At 41.7% G+C, this 15,661-nt stretch overlaps 1 protein-coding gene across 1 annotated transcript in view; it reads left to right on the forward strand.

Annotated features, from left to right (window-relative positions):
• Positions 1-15,661, forward strand: part of LOC137996906 (cilia- and flagella-associated protein 47-like) — a 68,908-nt gene that overhangs the window by 15,747 nt on the left and 37,500 nt on the right. Inside the window, exons 17-27 of the mRNA XM_068842544.1 lie at positions 588-718; positions 4,117-4,239; positions 5,801-5,884; positions 7,181-7,306; positions 9,044-9,112; positions 9,213-9,294; positions 10,897-10,988; positions 11,791-12,075; positions 12,778-12,991; positions 13,413-13,611; positions 14,535-14,753. Of these exons, the coding sequence (XP_068698645.1) occupies positions 588-718; positions 4,117-4,239; positions 5,801-5,884; positions 7,181-7,306; positions 9,044-9,112; positions 9,213-9,294; positions 10,897-10,988; positions 11,791-12,075; positions 12,778-12,991; positions 13,413-13,611; positions 14,535-14,753 (1,624 nt within the window). The remainder of the gene's footprint in view (positions 1-587; positions 719-4,116; positions 4,240-5,800; positions 5,885-7,180; positions 7,307-9,043; positions 9,113-9,212; positions 9,295-10,896; positions 10,989-11,790; positions 12,076-12,777; positions 12,992-13,412; positions 13,612-14,534; positions 14,754-15,661) is intronic.

Raw genomic sequence — 15,661 nt, forward strand, 5'->3', positions numbered from 1 at the left:
CTTGCCGTGACTCCAGGAAAAACTGTGACCGTTATATGGTAATACTAGGGCTAAAGGCGAGAGTTTGTGTATCTCAGTAAAGTTTCCCATGGAAATTTGCATTTTGCCACCCGGGCTGAAATTGAGCATGTAATCACAACAAAATTTCAGCCCGGGCTAAAATTCATCATATAATCAGGCCCTAAAAAGATTTCTATGCCATTCATCGTATTTCAGTCTTTCAGTTGTGTGCAGCTGCAAACTATACCTCGGAGAGCTCCTAAATTTCATCGGTTGAAATTGAAACTCACGCTGTTCGTGAATTTTAACCCATTGACTCCCAGGGGTTCCCCATTGACGAGTAAAATCGTCTTAGGTTAGACAGAGTAAAATTCTAAGTTTGGGTGTCAAAGGGTTAATTAATTAATTAATTAATTAATTAATTAATTAAACAACTTGGACAAAAATTTGTTCAATTCCTTGTATTTTCATTAATTGATAACTTGTGTGAAATCTGTCCGTTTTCTTCGAAATGGAGGAAACCAGTTACTATCTGCGCTTGGAGTGACGCGATGAACAATATTGAGTAACCTTTCTATTGTTTTCAGGGTCTGTTGATGCCTTTACTGGCCTGGAATGCGAAGTTGTTTATCAGCCAACATTTTCAGCTCCCGATGAAACTGATTTCGTTCTGCATGTCACTGGTGGCAGTGATTTGAAGCTCAAGTGTTTGGCCAAAGTATGTATTTAACAGTGTTTTAACTATACTCTACCATAACACCAACGGGGTCGTTGAAGATAGGGGTAACTGCACGGCACAGATTTTGGGTCAAGTGTATACGCTTTTTTCTCAAATTTACCACCTTATGTCCTGTGTTTGCAAACATGCACTTATCAAGCTGGTTGTCGTCTGTCCATCGATATTGGGGACTTTAAGATCTGCGACCCCGCGACGTCGACGAAAACATCACCTCAAAATATAACGTCGCACTATCGTAAGTTTCTCACGGTTAGGTCATCTCGTTCGCGTCTTACAATAGTGATCTTAAGCACGCGCGTTTTTGAGACGCGGACGGCAACCGCAAGAGAACATGTGTGCCAGGACAGTGGTGTCTCCCAGATTTTTATTCTAATCTTCTCTAATGGAGTAAAGATGCTTGACAAAGTAAATGTGGTTGTGTAAAGACAAGTTAAAAAGGAAAATGGCTCACTTCCGGCTGCCCTCTGCGTCTCCAAAATGCGCGTGCTTAAGCTCCTTTATAGTGGCCGAAGTATCCTAAAAATAAATTGGTACGAGCGGTTGCAAAGTAATAATAGAGGCTGAAAGATTTCACATTTATACGCCCGCATTGTCTTCAATACCCTCAAATTCGGTGATTTCACGGCGTTTGCAGAGTACCGCACGAATTTGCAAAAATGAGTGCGCACGTGCAGCACGATTATTTTTCCTATTTTAACCAATGATATTCTTGTTTCGTGGCGTTCACGTTGACGACAGCGTCGTAGATCTTAGGGCCAATTTACACGATACGATTTTGTCGCATGCGACAAGCTCACGACAGGCCTACGACATGACTTTACCATTGTCGCAGCGTTTCAAAACATGTTTTAAAATGCTACGACATTTTTTTTGACGTACACAACAATCGTAAATCACGTCGCGGGCCTGTTCTAAGCCGTTGTCGCATGCGACAAAGTCGTACCGTGTAAATCGGCCCTAACGGAATGGAGAAGAGATCCTCGCACTTATCTGGACAATTTAAGCAAGTGTCTCTTAGGGCCGATTTACACGGTACGACTTTGTCGCATGCGACAACGGCTTACAACAGGCCCGCGACATGATTTAGGGCCGATTTACACGGTACGACTTTGTCGCATGCGACAACGGCTTTCAACAGGCCCGCGACATGATTTAGGGCCGATTTACACAGTACGACTTTGTCGCATGCGACAACGGCTTACAACAGGCCCGCGACATGATTTAGGGCCGATTTACACGGTACGACTTTGTCGCATGCGACAACGGCTTACGACAGGCCCGCGACATGATTTAGGGCTGATTTACACGGTACGACTTTGTCGCATGCGACGACGGCTTACAACAGGCCCGCGACATGATTTAGGGCCGATTTACACGGTACGACTTTGTCGCATGCGACAACGGCTTACGACAGGCCCGCGACATGATTTAGGGCCGATTTTCACGGTGCGATTTTTGTCGCATGCGACAAGCTCACGACAGGCCTAAGACATGACTTACGATGGTCGTAGCGTTTTAAAACATGTTTTAAAATGCTACGACATTTTCCTGACGTACACAACAATCGTAAATCATGTCGTGGGCCTGTCGTAAGCCATTGTCACATGCGACAAAAATCGTACCGTGTAAATCGGCCCTTACGATTGTTGTGTACGTCAGAAAAAAATGTCGTAGCATTTTAAAACATGCGACAATCGTAAGTCATGTCGTAGGCCTGTCGTGAGCTTGTCGCATGCGACAAAATCGTATCGTGTAAACCGGCCCTTATAGACACCTGAAAAATTCGGGTGGCCTCAACGGGATTCGAACACAGGACCTCTGCGATCCGGTGCGATGCTCTACCAACTGAATTATGAAGCCACTCAGTTTGGAGCAGGGCTATTAAATCCTGTTGGACAGGGTTTATATCTGAATGGGTGACCCTTTGGGTTAGGGTATGCCTTTGGCAATCAAGCTGCCATATTGATTATCACCCGGGATATCCACCTCTGCTCCTCTTCGATCGTAACGTCGATAGGTAACATGGAGGCAGACTAGGAACCGAGTGGTTTATTTGTCCACCATGCTCAAGATCTTTTACTTAATACGACTGAAACATCGTTTGCAACTACAATGCGTTTGTAACTAAATTAAGGAACCACGTCAAGAGGAAATAGTATTGTACTGTATTGTTTTGTATTGCATGTGGGCTGAGTTTAAGTTGATCTCTTAGAGTTAGGGTTTATTTTCCCGCTATTCCAGTTTCCTCATAAAAATATTATCATCTATAGGTACATCTGGCTACCAATCAACTGTCGTCAAAGTTGACGTTGACATCTTAAACCAGATGTCTCGTAAAACAAAAAATAATTGTGGGAGGAACTTGACTTCCAGGGGCCGATTGCTCGAAGACTGGTTGGTGCTAACCGTTGGTTAAGATGTATTAAAACCTATAGGTTTCCATGTTATTTAACGCTGCTTAGCGCTAACCATGCTTCGAACAACCCGGGCCAGGATGAAAAGGAATTGGACGTTTGGTGTTTTGCTCGATGGAACGTTTCAGCCTAAAACAACAAATTTGAAAACTTGTGTTTTAGCTACTTTAGAGTGAACTTATCGACTCAGCCCTCAGAGATAAAGGGTTTAACTTTTGGTTGTTACTACTGGGTGTGTAAGCATGCACTCTTAAAAAAGTTTGACCTCTACACCTAATGCGCATGCTCAGAACTAAAATATTGCCCTCGCAGTCAACACATCACGTGCGTACCATATCTTCGCGACTCCTGCGCAAAGATTTTTCGCCAGTGAACTTCTAAGAAGTACGCCTTTCTAGATATCAATTTTACTTTTGGCGTCTTGGACCTCAGCGTGCTCTGTTTTTAAGTTGACTGTTGGGAAAATTAAGCAGAAGCGTGCTTGAGCAACGAAAGTGAGGGGTTTTTTTTTCATTTAAACACCACAGGTGCATGGCTGAGTGTTGTCAATGTTATAAACGCGACTCGCTTGAACCTTTTCGTGAAACTGTTGTCTCTTCACAGAAATGGGTTTGTCAACTGAGTTGATGTGATAAATAGGCCAGTTTCGTATTCTAACGGTTCGACTGGATCTAGCATGAAATGGAGGCTAATGCGGGCAAATTGATTTGCATTTGAAAAGATTTGCCCGCATTAGCCTCCATTTCATGCTAGATCCAGTCCAGCCGTGAGAACTCGAAAGTGGTCTATTGACCAGCGTAAAGAAATTCCAAAGCTGACGTTTCGAGCGTTAGTCCGTCGCTTTTCGCTTTGCTGAAGGCCATATCAATCCAGTTGATAAACCCATTTCTGTGTTTTACCTTCCAACCGACGCAGCACTGCAGTTTCATAGGACCTAAACCCTTTTATTCATTACCTCTTCAGCTTGGATCGGCTCATTGTGGGTTTGTGGAGAGAAGACTTTTGCTTGGTTCAGTTCCGCTTCATTTGACCACCGTGAGGACAGTGTCGCTTAAAAACACTGGTCACAATCATGCTTATTTTGAGGTCAGTGCGAATTTTTGCTAGTAAGGCTTGGTTCATTTACTGCTGTGATTGTTATCTGCAAAAAAACCCGCAAATTAAAAGCTCATTCTATTTTCACGGTTATATTAACCCTTTCGCTCCCAAGGGGTTCCCCATTGAGAAGTATACTCGGCGTTAAACAGGAGAACATGTATAACGAAAGATAAGCTTGTATTGCAACCATAGCTTTTTCTTCCTTTCGAAACTGGTAACGAAGCTCCAGTTGTTCAGAGGCCAGATAACTTTATCCCGTGGATAAGTCTCTATGCAGCAGTTTCAATCAGCGCAAAGACTTCGGGTGATCATATCATCATATATCATATATCATATCATATCATATATCTTTATTTACCCTCGGATTTTTAGAGTAGCTTGGTGTAGCTAATATCTCCGAGCATTTACCCCCCCAACCATGATACACCATAGAAGACAGACCACAACACCGGGCACTACATGCCCTACTCTTTGCGACAAGTGTGCGGGTTCTTTTACGTCCCACAGGATTATGAACATTGAAGGGTTGTGAGACGGGACCTCCGGCTTATCGTCCTTATCCGAGAAGACTAGAGAGTCTAACCATTTGCAGATGTAATTACAAAGGAAGCACTTTCTCCTCAGTTATTTAAAGACCCTGAGTGTTGGTCCGGCCGACCTCCCGCGTGACAGCCCGGTGCTCAACCAACTGAGCCACCGGTGCGCGGTGATCTCATTATTTGCCCAGTAACCGTGAATAGGTAATGTGTCTGCACATGTAAGCCGCTAAAGGCGGGCACGAAAACCTTAGCCAACGTTTAACGTGGAGTACATTTTATACTCTTGGTAGTGAATTATCCACTGGATAAGGTTATTTGGCTCTTAAACAACTGCGGCCAGGTTGATAATCAGACAGTTTGATTCTTCTCTGGTTTGGAGAAATTTGAATCTTGCTTAAAGAGTTATAATAGACCACTTTCATAAATGGCGATCACCTTTACATTATTTTGTATTTATGTTAATTAGACTAGACCTACTGCCCTCATTTTGAAACAAAAGTTATTTTGAAATTTGCTCGTCGTAGCGAGGCTAGAAAGGCTTATTAGCATTAAAACAAAAGAATATTTTATTTGGCCGCCATTATGAAAGTGGTCTATTCAAGGACCCAGACTTTTAAATGTAACTTTTTGAGCTACGTTCAAATTTCCTCAAACTAGAATCTTTGAGTATCCACCTTGAGAGCAAAGGGTTAGTGGGTCACATTTAACGTTGTGGTTGGCAAATTTCGATCGACTTTTCGGTTTTTAACAACTCCTTAACTGTCGCGACGACTGTGATTGACGTAGTGAAAAACGCAACCGTTAATTGAAATTTGAACGTCATTGTCAGCAAGTTAAAGAGAGGAGCAATTGATCATAGGCATTTTCAAATCATTTCATGGATTCTTAGAGCACGGTCTGCTGTTCGGGGGGTGGCAGTCGAAACCTCTGCCAGACAAACACTCGGGGTCTTAATCAACTAAGGAAAATATCCTCTGCAGTGGCATCGTGATCTCTATTTTTTTTTTTAGGTAAATGACACCCGTCCTATACCTGGAATGATGATTTCTCCGAAGGAAGGAGTTGTGCCTGTTGGGGGAACAGCAGAACTTAAGGTATGTAAACCACTGCTGTGTACACAAATACCAATCACTCCTTCTAAGATGGATGGATGGAAGGACGAACGGACGGACGGACGGACGGCCGGATGGATGGATGCGTTTCCCATTGCTGCTCATTTTTTTCATATTCCTGTTCACCACGTAAAATGAAGACAGTAAGGAGCTTATTAAAAAACAACAACAACTACGGCGACAGGAAACGATTAGCTTTTAGTTATCGTGATAAAGCACATCATCAGTTACGCGCCCCTCAACGACTTTTTTTCATGTTTCGCACAAAATTTTGGATGGTCGTCAATCAAATGTTTCCATGACATTAGTCCTTTCACTTGGCGGCAGTCGAACTCGTCATGGAAACATTTGATTGATGTCCACCCACAATTTAGTTTCGAAAAATGAAAAAGAGTTTTTGAGGGGCGCCTGTGACCGGTAACCGATGTAAATACACGTTATTCCAAAATGGCCGCCATTTTAGTATTTTTTTGTTTCCTTGCAAATTGGCCCTCTTGACCTCGCTTTCAAACGTAAAATTCAAAAGAACATTTAAATTCGAACGAGGCCAAAAAAGCCAATTTGCAATCAAACAAAAGAATACTAAAATGGTAGCCATTTTGGAGTAAGGTGACAGTATTATCTTAAAAAATAAAGCAAGAAAAAGGGAGACACACAAAAAACGACAACTAAAACCTAACCTTTTCTGAAAAGAAAGGAAAGGAACTTTATTTAAGTGTCTAGTCGACCTAGCGCAGGAATGCTAATTGGGGACACTGTAAACTGAAATCAACAATTGACGCGAATCAAGTCAAATGTTAATTTTGAGCAGATGGAAAACCGGAGTACCCGGAGAAAAACCTCTCGTTGCAGAGTAAAGAACCAACAAACTCAACCCACCGGGAATCAAACCCGGGCCACATCGGTGGGAGGCGAGTGCTCTCACCACTGCGCCATTCGTGCACCCCCCTGAAACCTAGTTCGGATTTTAAATGCTCAAGATCAGCCAAGCTCACAAATGCAGTTTTCTGATGTGTTTCATTTAAGTTTTCTTTAGTGAAGGGAATACTACATCGTGAAGTTGTCATGAGCTATCCAAGGTCCTTTTCAGTTATTTTGAGTGACGATCCAAAATTTCCATCTTAAGCCCTAATGCGTATGCTCGGTACAGGAAAGTCAAACTTGTACTATCTGTCTCAGTCGTGATTTCCCGAGCTTGATCTCTCTGGTGTTAAGGCTAAAGTCCTTGTTGTCGCCTGTTCATCGGCGTCTTCATTGACTCTGCATATTTTTTTTCAGGTTGAGTTTACTCCAAACAGTATACACAAGTTTGATACTCACATTGAAGTAAATGTGCGATGTTCAAAGACCATCTCCCTTAGAGTGGGTGGCACTATTGAGCCTCCGTGTGTGGATATCGATGTGGTAAGATCTAAAATCTCCTTGACCCACGGTTGGCAAACTTAAATTGTGAATCATATAGAATCATCAACAACAACTTCATTTACCTTCTTAATAATTTCCCAGCTCTATTTGCTGCTGTTTATTACCTTTCTTCAAGTTAAAGGCCTTCGTTAACTTTTTTTCCATTTCAATTCATTTCCCCGAGTTCAAATCGTTTTCTCGGTTAGTACTGATAAGACTTGCATTGCGCCCCCCGCCCCCTCTCCCTGAACAAAATCAATCCGTTTAAATTCGCCTTTGCAAATTTTAGTTTCGTTACAAACGGTCGTTGCCATTTGGACGACACTTGGAACAAATTTCACTGTTGAGTTTCTCGTTTGCTATTGAGGAAAAAAATACTTAATCTAGGACTTGATTAGCAGCAAAAGAAACGTAGAAAAAGTTCGATGAACGATATCGTGCTCGGTTCGATGGCTGAAGAGCAGTAACACCAAGCCAGTACACTACCGAGTGAACCACTCCAAACTTAGCAATTTCAAAGTATTTGAATAAAGCTTACCCTAATTCATTAAGGGCAAATTTAAGGTTTTGAGGAGGACGCAAGCACCTCACAATGAATCTTCAATTTTCTCCTCTGTACAATCATCCATATCAACGATGAAATGATATATGAAGTGGCTTATATATGAACTGCGGATATGAAATCAAGTGAAGTTATGATCCTCGCAGTTATGAACGCAATTTCTGCAATTGCGTAAAGAAGCCTGAAAAACTCATACCGTTCTTACTAATTTCGTTCGTGCAATGTTGAAACACACTTCCATGCCGAACGTCTTGAAATAATCGCGATATTATTGCAATGACGGGAAATAATGTGTTTGGACAACGTTCTCGTAGCTGTCGTCGTCCGGCGTCCTTGCGTAAGGTCCCAAATAGGCCACAAAACAAGAATATCATTGGCTAAACTCGGAGAAATATATTCGTGCTCCACGTGCGGCACCCCTTTTAGTACATGTTTTTGCGGTACATTGCGTAACAGCGACGTAAAAATCACCAAAGTTGAGGTTTTGACGACAACGTGGGCATACGGATGTGACCCTGTCATCCCCTATTTTTACTTCAGGGTCCTTCGCTAACATCATACGAAGCGTGAACTAGCTGGAATAATCGCGAAAGACGATAATGCAACGTTTTATTTTGAGGAGACTCTTTTGCCGACCTCGCCGTCGTAGATCTTAAAGTCCTTATTTTATCTGCGAGAACTTCAATTGTAAGCCAAATACTTCTAGATTAATACAGAGCTGAATTTTTTCTTCCAAGGATGTTCTTTGTTTCGAGACAAAAAATCTTGAAAGTGCGATGGGCGAACTCGATAGGGGATGAACCTGGGTACATCATGTCATTCCACCCATATGGGCTCCCTGGGTGGGTGCGTCATGTCAGTCCATCCATATGGGCTCCCTGGGTGGGTACGTTATGTCAGTCCATCCATATGGGCTCCCTGGGTGGGTACGTCATGTCATTCCGCCCATATGGGCTCCCTGGGTGGGTACGTCATATCAGTCCACCCATATGGGCTCCCTGGGTGCCTGATTGTTGAGCCGAGAATTCAAGGTCCAAAATCGGGTTAGCAAGCCAATGAAGCAACAGAATATATCCCCATCAATTGACCAATCATTGCTCGTGTATTTTAAGGGAGATGTAACACTCTTCCTTATATCATAGGAATTTGCTTTGTTTGTTTGTTTGTTTTTGCAGAATTCATTTCAATTCGGTGGAGTTCATTGCGGCGCTTTGGCAACCGTAAAATTTAAACTTCAGAACATGGTATAAGAGTGAATTTCTTTATAAACCTTGTCATGTCTTTGTGGTAGTTTTTGCTTTATTGAATGCATTTTAACATAAATTATTTTGTTTTTATTCTTAGACTCGCACTGAAGCGAATATGGTATTTGACCTAAGCAGGTTCCTAGATTTTTCTCTTAAATTCCTGGACAGCGATCTTGAAGGTATTATAGGAGTTCTTTCTTAGAGCGGTTTTCAATTGAGTGTCGTAAAACAAGTACCAAAGTAATTACTTCGACCAATGACAGCGGGTGCAAACAGCGCAATGAACCAATCCAAATTCGTAGGAATTCACGTGTAACTTGCTACGATAAACTGGCGCGAGATTTTTAAACCAATCACCAAGCGTAGCAATTGTAATCGCGTAATTACTAGTGACTGTCATTTGAAAACTGCTGAAATATATCCCAGGGAAAAATGGTTACAAAACAAGTTGAGAATAGACGGCACGTAGGGGGAACAGAGGCCAGACCGCTGCGTTGGTCTGTCTTCTGAGGTATATCATGGTTAGGAGTGTAAAATTCGGAGGTGGGCTACACCAAGCTACTCAAAAATCCGAGGGTAAACAAAGAAATGATGATGATTATGATACATGCGATAGGTGCTATTGTTGTAAAATCTAGAACGTTTTTTTGTAACTGACTCGGAGATAGAAGATAGATCTATTGAGCGCTGATATTCAAAGAGAGTTCATCCAGAACTTAACAAACCCGACCCACAAGTAATTGTTATTTTGGCCAGTTCTAGTATACGAAGGCTGTTGGTTTTCGAAACGAAAGTCAAGGTAAGAGCAAAGGAGGAAAGCATTTTATCTTCTTTAAGAAAGTTCTCAAAGAAAAATGATGATTGTTGAAAATCGCGGTCAGATGTGCTAAGCGCTTCACTACCATGAACAACCAAAGTGGCAACGCAGCTAATAACAGCTGATCGGTTAGCTACGTGAAGATCTCTTAGCCCAATATTTCTTCAATCGAATGTGTATTATGCATCTGTTACCTGGAACGAGTTTTTGTACGAATGAAACGTAGAAACAGATCTCGAGGCAATCAAAGGTTTCGAAGAAGAATAGCACTATAGATTTGAAGTAAACATACCAACTTTTCCTTTTGTTTCAACGCGCGCATTCAAAACTCAAAAGAGGTGTTATGCGAAATTGCGCTTCAGACTGTTTCAGACAATCCGCTTTCAGATGCCATAATTCCTGGTGTATATTCGAAAGTTGTACTTACTTTGACTGGAAGCCTGGGAAGCTTTGTGATGGAAGCAAATGGCAACGGTGCCCAACGATCAAATTAAAATGAGTGCCTTAGGGGAACATTTCTCAGTCCCTTGTAATGGATAAAGACTTAAAGGTATTCTTTGATCTGTTGAGATTTCTTGGCTGAAAACAAATTGTCCGAATTGCTAGAAAACAAAATCTTTTATTCTAAGTTACCGCGAACTTCTCAGCGAAATATTTGCTTCCCGAAAATACAAGCTGATCGAAACACTCAATCGTAAGGGGGTATTTTCTCGGTTGGCTTAGGTGATGTTTCAGTTAATAAATTTGTAGCTTTTTGGCAACGTACAATCAAAAAAACTTAGACAGTTTGACTGTCCCGAACAACGTCTCGCTGGTTGCCTCAGAAATTGTGATGGGTAATGACGGATTGCCCGATATTACATTGCCTTTTTTTCCGGCCATTGGTAAAGAAAGAACGTAAGTTCAAGCTTTGAAAAAGCTGTGTTTACCTTCTGAAAGTGCTCTTTTTTTTCATAATTTTAAGATGTCCTAGTGGATGATGGTGCTGGCGTCTACCATGTCTCCTTGAAGGGTCAACAGGTCATGGAGTGTGCTCTGGAATTTCAACCTTCTGAGGTATTCCTCGCGTCTCTTGTTATTTCGTAGCGTAGTTTTCATTGAAACACGAAAAAGTAATTTACTATTATTACCAATATAAAAAGAAAATTGGACGTTTAGAGCGGTTTTCAATTGAGTGTCGAAAGTAATTAGCGAATTGCTTTGATTTTGCATTTACTTCACTCGATGATTGGTTGAAAGTTCTCGCCCCATTTTTTCAACCAATCAGAAGTGAAACCAAAACCAATCGTTGCTTGCGCGTGCACATTTTCCCGCGCTTTGTGTCGGCTACATGTGATTACTTCGAATTTTCATTGGTTTGCTGGATTGCCTCCGTCCTTTTTGATTGGCCAAAGTAATTACTTTGGTTTTGGTTTTACGACACTCGATTGAAACTTTCTCTAGAACAGGAAATGGGTGAAAGTAAAACTCAGTTAAAGCGAACTTAACTGCATTAAAAGTAGAAAGAGAAAAGCAGTTGTTGCTTTGAACACTCAGATCATAGGCGAGGCTTCTTTATTTGTTTTATAATAGAGAATTTCTTAATTTCCTCACGGCTAAAATATTTTCCAATCCTACGAGTGGCGTCAGCCGTGCATCTGTACTCTTACAAAGAACGCGGTTTTAACCATTCAGAGTGCGTGTTATATCGAAGTTTTATTATAAAATAAAAAGATAGGGATGTGACACGGCCCTTCGGTCTGTTGGCTGTATTCGAGAAGACTTGAGAGTCTGACCATTTGCACTGCATTGCAACTGAATCAAGCGGTCGGCCGTCAAAAGTGATTTTACCCCCAATTTACAATTGGTTTCGTTGTAGGTGGCCTCTTATGATTTTGTCATTCCTGTCAGCATCAACCATACAGTGGCTCCCACCCCTGCACCATCAACCTTTCCTCCTACACCCGCGCCATCACACATGAATTGGACCATCTCTGAACTGATGACCCCGGCACCCTCACTGGTGGATGTAGCAACTCCCAGCCGACGTGTACTGGCAACAGCCTTGCGTCCTCCACTGCAGCTATCGCATTCTATCCTCGAGTTTCGTCTTCCATCTGGTTATTTTGAATTGGGTATCGAGTCAGGGGCAGGTCGAGCACAGGTATAGCACTCAGTTCTTTTTCGTGTTTTGTTTGATAGTGTTGTCCTGTATCTCAATGACCTTATATCCTTCGAGTATAGGATTTTCTGTTCTTCGATGACATTTTCAACTACAGTTGAACCCCGTTATTTCGAAGTCGCAAGGGAAAGAGAAAATAGTTCGAATAAACGGGGGTTTGAAATAGCTGGTTCATCATGAAATACTGTATACGGAATATATGGTGATGCTGGAAGACCTTTTGGTCTTAACTAAAAATTTCACAATATATTCATTATTTCAATTAGACCAAAGATGATAACTATATCTTCAAATCTACAAGTGTAGAGATAAATTTGTCTACAGTCTTTTCCGCGGATTGTGCAATTCGAATTGTGCGCAATGGAACAACTGTCACGATGTTCTGGCAGCGTCTGTAGCTAGCCAACCACCGTTTTAATTTAACTTCGAAATAAAATGGAAGCATCAAGTCCATAGGAAACGAGAATAGTTTGAGTAAGCGGGAAATTCGGAATAACCGAGTTTGAAATGACGGGGTTCAACTTATCCGGCGCATTAAGGGTAAAATCTTATGGAGGAAACTACAAAATGTGTTTGGCATATAGGTGAAAAGATTTATCCCAATGATTCATGATATTTAAGGTTATAGGCGCACTTTGATATTATTCGCTTTCGTTGAAAGCAAATTTTCTTGTTCTTCAATAGGGGTGTTTGTTTGTGAACAACAGTGATCAAACCCTGTCTTGGACGTTACACACCAAAGCTGCCGGTCAGTTATTAGAAGATGGTACCTTTAAATTCCTACACAGAACAGGATCGCCCTTCACTCCGTCATCAGCCGGAAGCCGAAAAAGCGTGATCCCTGATATAACCCTGGACAGTGGAGAGACCTTTCAACTCGGAGTGTTATTCACCCCACGTAAGAAAATTTGCCGTGATCTTTTTTGAAGTTCAGTAGGGATTTTTCTGATGGACCTTTTTTCCTTATTTAATGCCATTCCAGACATTTCACGTTAGCAAAAGTCTTGTAATTCCATACCCAAGAAATTAACAAGGAACGAGGGGTGAGATTTCTTCGGTTGCGCCTAGTTTGACATTAAAATTTCGCGCGTTGCTTCTGTGTAATCCAATAAGGCCGTTACTCAACTTCAGTGCTTTTAGCTTTGTCGCATTTACCCTTGGATTAGCACTGATTCTGCTTCCAGATCTTGGCATTAAACTTGACAGACGTATCCGGTATGGACTCAACCCTTGTCAAGAAGTGACAGATGGCAGATGTTCACAACAGCTCTTGAATTTGCTAGCGTAGATTGTTGTTGTTGTTGTTTTTATCTTCACAGGATGCCCAGGCCTGTTTGTTGCACATGTCCCTGTGATCTTGAATGGCAATCGTGACAGCCCATACCGTACCCTGACGCTGAAAGGTGAACTTTTGGCCCCGAACATCAAGTTTGATCCTGCGTGTCTGAAGTTAATGCCCGTGCCACTTGGGACTCCAGTCTCTGTTGATTTTAACATCATAGCAAGAGGATATAGGAGGCAAGTATAAATACTACAGTGTATTTGTCACTGTTTTCATGGTGATTCTCTATTGTTTTGCCTATATACGAGATCACTTCAGCCTCTTTTTGAAAGGGAGGTATTGTATTGTATTGTATTGGTACTCTCACAAACATCTATTAAGAACAATGTTTCGGTTATTTGCAGTGTATTTTATGGTTTCTGGTCTGATCGAGGGCCACAAGTTTATAAGCCTTTGACTATTAAGTGCAATCCTCGAAAAATAAGGACTTTACTTACTCACTCACTCATTCGCTATCGCAAAAAATAGGCAGTCGAGGACTACATATGGCTACTACTGTAAGGTAGAATGGAAATTGGACATCATTCCTTTGATTATTTGAACAAATGACATGTAGGAGGTGCAGGGATGGCGCAGTGGTGAGAGCACTCGTCTCCCACCAACGTGGCCCGGGTTCGATTCCCAGACTCGGCGTCATATGTGGGTTGAGTTTGTTGGTTCGGTACTCTGCATTGAGAGGCATTTCTCAGGGTACTCCGGTTTCCCCTCTCCTCAAAAACCAATTAACATTTGACTTGATTTGCGTTAATTGTTAATTTCAATTTACAGTGTCCCCAATTAGTGTTTAAGCGCTAGAACGACTAGACACTTAAATAAAGTTCCTTTTTTACAATCTCTCAGGAAAACTAAACCTCGATAGCCGACGATAACTCCCGAACGTTACCAACGATTACGGTATGCATGTCCGACCATGCTATTCCGAGCACTATCTTCTATCAAGAAGATTACGACTACTTACACTCACTCTTACAAAGTGCCAAAATTAGTGGCTACTCTGAACGAATAGGAGCCACAGAAATGCTCCAAGGCTAGCTTTAAAATAAAGATCTATTACGAAGAATATTTTGATTATTTTTCTTGATGTTGTTTTTTTCCCCAGATCATCTGTGTTAGATTATGAGATCCCTCAAGTGGAACTAGAAGATGGCAGCTTGCAGTCGGTTTTAGAAGTTTCTTTTCCAGAGGGTCAATCAATCCAGTCGTGCTGCACTTTTGAAGATGAGGGAGAGCCTTGTGTTATTCCCTGCACTGCCACATTCCAGTCCTCAAGTCCTGTGTCTTTTACCACAGCTATTGTGTTTACGGACGGAAAGGAAAAGTATGTTACGTAGAGAATAGAGAGTTTTAGCACCAACGACGAGAACGACAATGAGAACAAGTTTAGCTCGTTCTCGTAGTCGTAGTCCAAAACGTTACAAAGCATATATCAAAAACGAGTACTGAAAAAATTTGGCGCCTTTTAAAACTTAAGCAGGCGCTTTCCAGATCAGCAAAAAAAATTATGAAAGCGCTACAAGACCATGTTAAAAAATGTCGCTACGAGATGTTCAAGAGCTACTTCTGTTAGGCCTGTTAGTGACGAAGAATTCTGTGACCTTTTCTATGTACATCTCGTTACATTGTGGCATGATAGTTTTAAGCAAATTTTCCGTGACAACCGTAAACAAATCCAAACCAGGGGCCCGTTTCTCGAAAGGCCCGAAACTTTACGAGCCATTTTCGGGTGTCACAATTCCCTTTGTATCTCAAAAACGGAGAGGATTTAAGTCACCAAACTTCACAGACATGTTTCTTTTAGTTGGCTTGAAAACATGTTAAATGATCGGCTTTCCAACACAAGCGGTTGGCAGTTTCACAAATGGTTTTTCGGGCCCGAAAAGTTTTCGGGACTTTCGAGAAACGGGCCCCAGCTGTTAGAACGGGATATGAACCCGGGGCAAGCGCATGCAAACCCAACGCCTTTTAACCAATGGACTACGCCGCCTCAATTTTCAGGTGGAAGACTTTACACAGTTACGAATAGCTTGAACAAGTGTGAGTTCATTTTCCGTTTAGTTTAGAGATAATCTATCAGATTAAAATTGCTTAGCGATGGTAACTTGTAAAAAAGGTAAGTTTAGCTTACACATGAACGAATTTCTATTAGAAGTCGGTTTTCCAACTTTTTTTTCGGTTTTTTGCGTGTAAAGCTGCGCCTTCAAAAGCAAATGCAAATAAAAGCAAACC

The sequence above is a fragment of the Montipora foliosa genome, chromosome 3 (genome assembly GCF_036669935.1).
Source record: "Montipora foliosa isolate CH-2021 chromosome 3, ASM3666993v2, whole genome shotgun sequence".
NCBI lineage: Eukaryota > Metazoa > Cnidaria > Anthozoa > Scleractinia > Acroporidae > Montipora > Montipora foliosa.